At 42.3% G+C, this 10,707-nt stretch overlaps 1 protein-coding gene across 1 annotated transcript in view; it reads right to left on the reverse strand.

Moving 5' to 3' along the window:
• Nucleotides 1–9,189, reverse strand: part of ABCC2 (ATP binding cassette subfamily C member 2) — a 59,215-nt gene extending 50,026 nt beyond the window's left edge. Inside the window, exons 1-2 of the mRNA XM_030802429.1 lie at nucleotides 8,952–9,189; nucleotides 6,734–6,907 (exon numbers count right to left, since the gene is read on the reverse strand). Of these exons, the coding sequence (XP_030658289.1) occupies nucleotides 6,734–6,907; nucleotides 8,952–8,984 (207 nt within the window). The 5' untranslated portion in view covers nucleotides 8,985–9,189. The remainder of the gene's footprint in view (nucleotides 1–6,733; nucleotides 6,908–8,951) is intronic.
• Between the last annotated feature and the right edge of the window lie 1,518 nt (nucleotides 9,190–10,707).

The raw sequence follows: 10,707 nt of genomic DNA on the forward strand, positions 1-10,707 counted from the left end.
TTCCCTTTCTTAGGCCATAGGTTTTTTGTTTTTGTTTTGAGACGGAGTCTCACTCTACCGCCTAGGCTGGAGTAGTGCAGAGGTGCAATCTCGGCTCACTGCAACCTCCACCTCCTGAGTTCAAGTGATTCTCCTGCCTCATCCTCCCGAGTAGCTGGGATTACAAGTGTCTGCCACCACACCTGGCTAATTTTTGTATTTTTAGTAGAGACAGGATTTTACCATGTTGGCCAGGCTGGTCTCAAGCTCCTGATCTCAGGTGATCTGCCCGCCTTGGCCTCCCAAAGTGCTGGGATTACAAGCATGAGCCACCGCACCCAGCCCCAGTCTTGATTCCAGATAATGCCAATCAATATTTGTCCTATGAGCTCAGAAGACATGATACATGTTACACTGTTCTAAAGGCCCACATCCCCACCTATCGGGGGGGACAATTACTGCCTCCACTGAGTATACCAGCATCTTAGCCATCAAAACGAAGATATTTATGTGGTACCATCTCCCCTCCCCTCATCCTTTTATGCTCCTGTTCACCTACCCTTATTCATTCTTTTAAGTCTCATTTATCCAGAATGGCACAGGCAGAGATAATGGGTCCTTTGTAATGAAAACCAGCCAAGGAAGGAGATGACTCCACCTTTACTTTAACTAATAGGATCAGTGCTATTATTTAGTAAGGAGTTGAGTCAAAGACATGTTAATAACTGAAATGCATTTTTTCAAGTATGTAATACACTATAGGGTGTTTTCCTCATAAGAGACTATGAGGTTTCGGGGAAAAAAAAATGGCTTTATAGGCGGTAAGCTACGGTTGCCTTTAGGTAAATTAGGAGGTAAAATAGAGCAAGCTAGAGCTAAGGCACATGCCCTTGGAGATGACTAGAGGATACTAACCAGCAGCCTACTCCCCAGGCCAGGGAAAAGGAGGGGGCCTTGCCATAGGCTTATATATATTAAACTCGTACAATGGATTTGAAATACACTGAGCAATTCATATCAAAAAAGACCAGTTAACTTTATAAAGAACTTCTACAAAGTAATTTTTTAAAATACCCTAATAACTCAATGTAAAAAAAGAGTATATAATATAAATGGATTAAAAAAAACACAAAAGACTTTTAAACGTATGAACATATGCTTAACCTCATTAATATGAGAATGCAATTTGAAAGCATATACAATTTGAAACATAACATTTTTGCCTAACCGATTAGCAAACATCAAAAAATGTGATACAAAGTTGATGAGACCAAGAAAAGCCTCTTTGAGGGCAGTTGGCACTGTGCATAAAAATTCTGAGTTCACATATCCTTAACTCAGTCATTTCAGTTTTGGGAATTTATCCTGTAGACACACTTGTATACACAGGTATATACAAAGCTGTGTATTGCAGCATTGCTCATGATGCAAAATATTAGAAACCAACGAAATTCATGTCATATAGGACACATAAATTATGGTACATTCAATAACAGCATCTCAAGGAATCATTACCAAGAAAGAAGCAGACCTTTTGTGGGATTGAGCTGGTTGTCTCCCGGTAATGTGGAGGGGACTGACTTCATCCTGGCTTTTTGATATTTTTACATTTGGAGAAATTTTACATATTTCTCTAAGATCTTCTACCTAGATGCTTAAATCTTAAAGCCTTAGCCATTTTTACAGTCCAGGTCTTAAATTTTCCTCCACCTTTTCTTTTCTTTCTTTTTCTTTTTCTTTTTTTTTTTTTTGAGATGGAGTTTCACTCTGTCACCCAGGCTGGAGTGTAGTGGTGCTATCTCACTGCAACCTCCGCCTCTCAGGTTCAAGTGATTCTCCTGCCTCAGCCTCCCAAGTAGATGGGATTACAGGTGTGAATCACTATGCCTGGCTAATTTTTGTATTTTTAGTAGAGACGGTGTTTCACCATGTTGCCCAGGCTGATCTTGAACTTCTGACCTCAGGTGATCCACCCACCTCAGCCTCCCAAAGTGCTGGGATTACAGGCGTGAGCCACCGCACCCGCCGCTCGCCTCTCCTTTTCAACAACATGAGTGTGAGTCCAGCTCGTCTCCAAAGCCTGCCTTACTCTAAAGCATCCAATTCTAGGGACTCTTTCACCAATGCCTGTGACTCGTGGCCCTGATGAAAGTTATCCATCCTTGCAAATGACATATGAGGAGGTGTCCCACTCAGAGGCTCTCTCATCTTCCTTCCTCTGTGGATCTATTTATTCAGGAAAGCCCTAATTCTTCCACTAGTCCCAAAGTAAAACTACACACTTCTGCGTAGAAGAGCACAGTGAAGAATGAAGATCCAGGAGAAGAAACAGAAGACCAGAATCATGTTCTCTCCTGCCCAGTGTGTGTAATTAATGACGGATTTCAGAGACAGAAACACCGCAGCCTCCAGGAGCTGCAAGAACTTTCCAATACCCTGAGTCTTAGCTACAAACAGCATACAAGCTAGTTACAGAGAATGAAATCTAAGAGGTGGTAGAAAGCCAACTGACCAAAGAATAAGCAACAGTATGACTCAGGGCTCAGCATCCACAGAATACCCAGGCCTCTACTCTTCCTACCGCCAGGGATGCCTGGGGAACACATCTGGAAGCCTTCCAGTGTGGATCAACCATTCCCAGAAAAGTCAGACCTGGCACACAGAAGACTAGAATAACCAGTCCCGGAACAATCAGTTTCATAAATGTGGGGAGGAATCTTGGTAGTCCTGCATGCAGCTCCAGCGAAATTCTCCTGCCAGTTTTTGGAACCTGTCTTGGAAACTGCTGGGTAAAGCTGTGATGTAATACAGCAAACCACTAGGTATTTCAGTGCTTCGCAAATCATAGATTTATTCCTAAATTACTCCATGAACATGCAGCCTGAAAATGTGTGGAGATGAATATATTAACTCAATTTCAGTCTGGGTAGTGGCGGAATTCTTCCTTTTTCCCTCCCTCCCTCATAGGATTTTTCTTGTTTTACAGCTCTGTATTCTGCCTTGATATACTGGTTTTCATTGTACCTATTGGGTCGATTTGGGGGGTGGGATATGGCTGAAGTCTAATCAAAGAGGTTTCAGTAAACTTGGCTGCATGGTGGTATCAGTACGAGTTTGGCTGCTTAGGTACAAATGAATAAAATATTCACAAAAAAAGAGAAACATGCAGATTTTTATGTGCTAAAATGGAGGAGCTCTAAGACACAGAAAAGCACATATGGGACACTAGCATTTGTGTGAAAAAATATATGTACGTAGCTGTTTGTAAAAGCACAGGCTATTTCTGGAAGGAGATATAAGGAACTGCTATCAATGGTTGCCAACTAAGACAAGAATGAGTGACTAGAGTACTGGGTACCCTTTTGTCCTTTTTTTTTTTCTTTTTTTTTTTTTTGAGGCAGGGTCTAGCTCTGTCGCCCAGGCTGAAGTGCAGTGGTGTGAACGTGGCTCACTGCAGCCTTGACCTCCTTGAACTTGTCAAGTCATCTTCCCACCTTAGCCTCCCGAGTAGCTGGCACCACAGCCACATGCCACCATGCCTGGTGAATTTTTTTTTATTTTTTGTAGAGATAGGTCTCACCAAGTTGGCCAGGCTGGTCTCGAACTGCTGGGCTCAAGCAATTCTCCCACCTCAGCTTCCCAAAGTGTTGGGATTATAGGCGTGAGCTACTATGCCCAGCTCCTTTTGTACTTTTTGAATTTTGTGATCCTCTGAGAATTATCTGTTCAAAAGATAAGTTAAATACACTCACACCCCCATTAAAAAAATAAGGAAGTGATATGAACAGACAATTTGCAAATGAAATACACTTAACAAATTTAAAAAAATTGCGTTAGTATTCATAAAAATGCAAAGTAACTCAGTGAGATGTCATGTTTACACATAAAAGTTGAAAATAACTCAATGCTGACAATGGTGCAGGGACATGCACTTTAACACACTGTTGGCAGGAATCTATGTTGGCAGCCTGCCTGGGCGATAGAACGAGACTCCGTCTCAAATAAAAAAAAAGGGGGGGAGTAAAATATCGATACATGAATACATGGTACAGCAATGGTACAGCATAGATAAACCTTGAAAACATTGTGCTAAGTGAAAGAAGCCAATCAAAAAAGACCACATATATAATTCCATTCATATGAAATGTCTAGACCAGGGAAATCTATAAAGACAGAAAAGAGATTTAGCGGTTGCTAAGGATAAGGGGAATGAGGAGACAGGGTTAAAGAGAACGAAATGTTCTAAAATTGACTGTGGTGATGGTTGCACATATGTGTTAAGATACTGAAAAAAACTGAATTGTATTTTTTTTTTTGAGACCGAGTCCGAAGCTGGAGCACAGTGGCACAATCTTGGCTCACTGTAACCTCCACCTCCAGGGTTCAAGTGATCCTCATGCCTCAGCCACCTGAGCAGCTGGGGTTACAGGTGTGTGCCACCGCACCAGGCTAATTTTTTTTTTTTTTTTTTTTTTTGAGACTGAGTCTTGCTCTGTCACCCAGACTGGAGTGCAGTGGCATGATCTCAGCTCACTGCAACATCCGCCTCCCAGGTTCAAGTGATTCTCTGCCTCAGTCTCCTGAGTAGCTGGGATTACAGGCATCCGCCATCATGACCGGATAATTTTTGTATTTTTAGTAGAGACGGGGTTTCACCATGTTGGCCAGGCTGGTCTTGAATTCCTGACCTCGTGATCCACCCACCTCGGCTTCCCAAAGTGCTGGGATTACAAGTGTGAGCCACCATGCCCAGCCGAATTTTTCTGTATTTTTAGTAGAGATGGGGTTTCACTGTGTTGGCCAAGCTGGTCTCAAACTCCTGACCTCAAGTGATCCACCTACCTCGGCCTCCCAAAGTGTTGAGATTACAGGTGTGAGCCACAGCATCCAGCCTGAATTGTACTAAATGAGAGAACTGTATGGTATGTAAATTATATCTCAATAAAGTATTTTGTAAAAGAGTTAACTAATAGCTTTTATTAGGATGGGATATTGGTTTGCTAATTAACCAGCTGCTTCTTGGAAGCTCCAGAAAGTGGAAGAAGCCTCCCAACTTGATTGCTTCTAATCTCGAACAATGACTCAATTCCAAGGGTACTGAGAATGTTATTAAATGTTCAGAGTTGTTTAATGTTCAGAATGTTCAAAGTCTAACATATGTTTCTTTCCTTTTTATTTTTATTTTATTTTTTTAAGAGATGGGGACTCGCTTGTTGCCAGGCTGGCCTCTAGTGATCCTACCACTTCCAGCTTCCGGAGGAACCGGGATTACAGGTATGTACCACTGAGGTCAGCTCTAACATACTCTTGAATCAACCACTATTCCTAGAATGCATTTAACACCAACATTCAACAAATGTTGAATTCCATCTGAGTGTTTGAAACATGCTAGGTCCTGTGATGGGCACTCAGGTCAACAAGGGAGACAGTGACACTGCCCCAAGCTCTGAGACTGTTCTTTTTCGAATCAGAATCTAATAACACCCATGACCAACTCCGACCTCAAAGTGTCAAAGTGAAATCCACTTCCTTTGGCCAAGCTCTTTCCTCCTTTTAAGGTTCCAGGTAACCCGAGTCATCGTTAGGTATGCTAATAGAACAATGGAATCTAGTTTGCCTTTCTTTTTTTTCTTTTTTTTTTTCTCATTTTAAGTTTTAAAATCCTGTTGAAAGATAAGGACTGATAGAGGCTGGGTGCGGTGGCTCAGGCTTGTAATACCAGCACTTTGAGAGGCTGAGGCAGGAGGGATCACTTGAAGTCAGGAGTTCGAGACCAGTCTGGCCAACACGGCGAAACCCCGTCCCTACTAAAAATACAAAAATTAGCTGGGCATGGTGGCGTGCTCCTGTAATCCCAGCTACTCGGGAGGGGTTGAGGCATAAGAATTGCTTGAACCCAGGAGGCAGAGGTTGCAGTGAGCCGAGATCATGCCATTGCACTCCAGCCTGGGCAACACAGTGAGACTCCATTTAAAATGGTAGTAATAATGATAATAAGGACAGATAGAAAAAAAAAACAAAAGTAGTGAAAGGAAGCAGATGGAAGATTTTATGAGATAATTTTACAATCTCGAATGAGGGTCTTGGGTTCCCACAAGACCCCTCCCTGAGTGAGTTGGTGCAGCTGGCTGAGGGCTCCTCCCCTCCTGGCCCCTCCTGGGCCTCTCCCGCAGACCTGTCCTTTGCGTTATTTCCCTACTCGTGCTTGTCACTGTGCACACTTACCCTTTCTCCTTCTACTGTGAGTGATCATCCTGACTCATCGAATACGTGGAGAAAATGGAAACCTTATTTCAGACCCAAGTTTTTGAAGATGAGTGATAGTTGGATTGCCTCAGTGGGGCAGGAGATCCATTATCTAGCTCATTTTCACGAGGTAGATGCCAACTGAATTACAGTCCACTGATTTATTAGAGCTGTTTAAAGACAGGTGATCCAGTGTTCATTTCTCAAATGCTATAAAGATAATTTGATTGATTATATGCCCTTTGTGTTTAGGGAACCCAATATCCACAAGAATTAAGAGTCACCATTCTTATGCAAAAATCAAAGCCACTTTGATTTAAGAAATGCAGCAAGGGACCCGTGAGAATTAGGGTAGATGGAGAGAGGGAAACCTAGAGCCTGGCTCTACCTGAGACAATGGCACCTGGGACAGCTGCTTAAAGACAAGGAAGAGGACACCAACCACCAAGAAAATGTCTCTACTGTGCACCAAGGAATTAGAGTTCAGAAACAGTGGTGTTAATTTTACCTGCTTAGCAAGGTAGAGTTTGGTGGTAGAGGATCTCTTGGTCCTGGATTTATACACGTGGAGAAGCTGCCAGGGGGCCAGGAGCCATAGGAAGCCCAAGGGAATCCACACCAGAACAGTTTGCTCAAAACAAAGTGGCAGGTCTGCCTCTGGACTGTCCAGGAATGAGGAATTCTGGAGACCAAAAGGGAAGGATTGTTGCATACATGCATTGTGAAGACAGAAAACCACCCTGCAGCACATCCCACTGCTTTCAGACAATTTAAACTCAACTCCATATCCATATCCAGCCTCACCCTTTAACTATCTGTATTTTCCTATTTGTGCACATTGATACAAATTTACCATTTAATGACAAATGTAGTTACTTTCTGGCCAACCCACCCTCTAAAAACCTGTCTTCTTGTGATTCTAAATGAATTTCTGTACCAGCTATTCTGAGTAAGCCTCACCACTGCATTTGCCAAATTATAGGATGAAGAAGGACTGTTCCCCAGTTTAAAGGAGAGAATAGTTCCCTGGGATATAAAAAATTATTCAAGTTTCTAGCACTAACTGAACTCACTGGCAGATATTCAAACATGCAGGCGCCATGCAGGGAGAATGCTCAGTCATACTGTAACTTTTGCTCTCTGATGGCCCAGAGCGCTTACATTAAAAACCTGGCCAGTTTCACCACAGCAGTGACAACAGCATTGTTGAACAGAAGGATTCCAACTAGCAAGTTTGTTTGTTTGTTTTGAGACAGAGTCTCGCTGTTGCCCAGGCTGGAGTGCAGTGGCGCCATCTTGGCTCACTGCAGGCTCCGCCCCCCAGGGTTCACGTCATTCTCTTGCCTCAGCCTCCCGAGTAGCTGGGACTACAGGCGCCCGCCACCTCGCCTGGCTAATTTTTTGTATTTTTAGTAGAGACAGGGTTTCACTGTGTTAGCCAGGATGGTCTCGATCTCCTGACCTCGTGATCTGCCCGCCTCGGCCTCCCAAAGTGCTGGGATTACAGGCGTGAGCTACCGCACCCGGCCCAACCAGCAAGTTTTGTGCAGTCCTTGCATTCTACGATAAATGGAAGTGTCTTTTGAAGTGGAAGTTGGGGGGTGGGGGGTGGGTACCAATTCTTGTATCTGAGTCACGTGAGTGTAGATTTTTCTCTTCCTGTAGTTAAAAAATGTTTTATATGGTTATTCGTACAGACTCTTTAAAGAATTGCTGTGATACCCTGACCAAGAAAGTTTGTCAGGTAGTTCTCAGAAAGAATTCTCAAGAGATGGCCTGTCTTGATACTACAGCCCATGAAGACCCACCTTGCCGTGGTATACACCCCTGGCCTTGAGGGTCTTGGGACCCAGGTCCTTTCTAAGACACGAGGTGCTGCCCAGGTGCTCTGCTATCTCATCCCTGCCCCTCTCACCTCTATATAAGGTTATCAAATGTTAGAATTCAGAAGAATCACTTAAGATACTTAAACTACATTTATTGCCCCAGGTGATTCTGACGCTGAGGCTAGGAGTTTGCAGATGACACTTTCTCACTAAACCCTTACTAAAATCACTAAATCTCAGGTCCTTTTTTGTTTTCTATTCCACTAGACCTTTGATACTGTTGATTGGCCTCTATCTCAAAATTTTTTGCTCTCTATGACTCCATAATGTTACACTGTTCTTGTTCACTCTCTCAGTGGTGTCTCTTCTTTTCCTTAAAAACCGTATTACCCAACTCTAGTTATTCAAAAATTATTTCAGTGCTCATGATGCCCAAAGTTGCATCCCTAGACCCATCTTCTAGTCCATATCATTAGTTGCCAGTTCTTCTAGAACTTATCATTATCATTTCAACATCAACATGTCTCAGCAAGACTCAGTCACGGACCTTCTCTTCCTTCTACTAGCAAAGTATGCAATAACAATTCTCCTTCCTCACACTGATTAAATTGGAAGGTTTTTACCTGTTTCTCTTTAGAGAAGGCAATTTTGCAACTAGCTAGTACAAGAGTCTGATATAAGAAAAATATGACAGAGAATAATTTGCATTACCTTTCCCAGATCTTATATCCCTTATATCCTCTGGAGATATTATGAATTATGCTTTCTAAAAAGCCTGAGCTTTAGACCAATTGCACATCTAACATTTCTGGTTCTTGTTGGTGACCACCCTAAGTTAACTAACTACCACTTGTTCTGAGTCTGAGAAGAGTCAATATGAAGATAAATGTAATTTCTCACCCAAAAAGTAGAGTTGCAGAACTTCTCCAGCATGATTCCTGGACTGCGCCTGGAACAAAGACTCTTCTATTAATATGACTGTGTTGTTTCTTCTTTACTTGTTTCGTCAAAGAAAGTGGAACAGGAATTATCTACCATTCTGATGTTCTGAGTAAAGGACGACCTTTCATCCCAACCATTTAATCGTTAACCTTGCCTAGGTGCATGTTACATTGAAACAGTGGATGGACATGTGACTAAAAAGCCCTAGGGACAGGGAGCCTCACCAGTTCCCAAAGTACAAGAGGCCTCTGTAGGAGTGGCCATACATGAAAGGAACCACTGAAAGATGTCACCAGAGCTGGCTAACAAATCAGCAGTGCACAGTCTTTCATTTTCCTAAGGACATATGCCCCACAACGGGCAGCATCAGTAGAGGGGCAGGCACCCCTAAATGTGCAGTTTCACTTCTGCTGCAAGATCTTAGAGTTTACAGAAATGTGAAATATCCTTCTTCCTTAGATTTTTAATTAAAAATATAGAACCTAAAACATGGTTTAAACATGATGTAAACTTTCTTTGAGGAAGTCAGGTTATAAAACAGCTTATCCAGTGTGAGCCCATATGTTATATACATAATACAGGCTTTCAAAAGGTCTATTTGCCTGAGAGGTAGTATGCCAAATGGGAATGAAGCCTTTGCCAGGCATTGTAAATATGATGTCATAATAAAACATCAGGGCCAGGGGAGAGAGATGATTCTGTAAACAGAGTGGTGGCATCAGTCGCTAGAAACTGTCATTGACCCAACCTTTTCTTTTTTTGTTATTGTTTTTTGTTTTTCGAGACAGGGTCTTGGTCTGTTGCCTGAGCTATTGTGCAGTGGTGCCATCATGACTCATTGCAGCCTTGACCTCATGGGTTCAAGCGATCTTCCTGCCTCAGCTTCCTGATAGCTGGGACTACAGGCACATGCCAACACGCCCAGCTAATTAAAAAAATGTTTTCTGTAGGGACGGGGTCTCGCTATGTTGTCCAGGCTGGTCTCAAACTCCGGGCTTCAACAATCCTCCTCCCTTGGCCTCCCAAAGTGCTGGGATTACAGGCATGAGCTACCATGCCCCACCCGACCCAACCTTTTGTACTGTCACTTAAATTGCTTTAAGAACTTGCTTTTTTCATGATATCATGAAAAAAGTACACATAACCACCCATGCAGTATCCTAGCTAAAAAAATTGGCCTTAAATCTGGTCAAATTCTAGATCTAACTACCAGATTATAAGAAACACAGGAACATGCTAAAGGACTTCATGGGAATGCAATTGTCAAATCCAGAATGTGGGAGATTCTATAGTGCAAATGACTCCATTTCTTAACAAATAAATTAAAAGAAGGAAAGGAGTCAAAGGAACTTACAAATTACAAGAGAATCAAGAGGCATATCAGCCAAATGTGGATTGTATGGACCTTGTTACTGATTTTAGAAGTCAAGTATACACATAAAAAAAATGAAAAGGCAGCATTCAGAGTGGGAGAAAATATTTGCAAACCATATAACTGATGAAGAGTTAATATCCATGATATACTATAAGGAACTCATACAACTCAGTAGCAAACATACACTAACAAATTAAAAAATGGGCAAAGGACTTGAACAGACACTTCTCCAAAGAAGACATATAAATGGCCAACTGGTATATGACAAATGAATCAACTTCAGAAGTCATCTGGAAAATGCAAATCAAAACCACAGTGAGATACCACCTCATACTTATT

Source organism: Nomascus leucogenys, chromosome 3 (genome assembly GCF_006542625.1).
Source record: "Nomascus leucogenys isolate Asia chromosome 3, Asia_NLE_v1, whole genome shotgun sequence".
NCBI lineage: Eukaryota > Metazoa > Chordata > Mammalia > Primates > Hylobatidae > Nomascus > Nomascus leucogenys.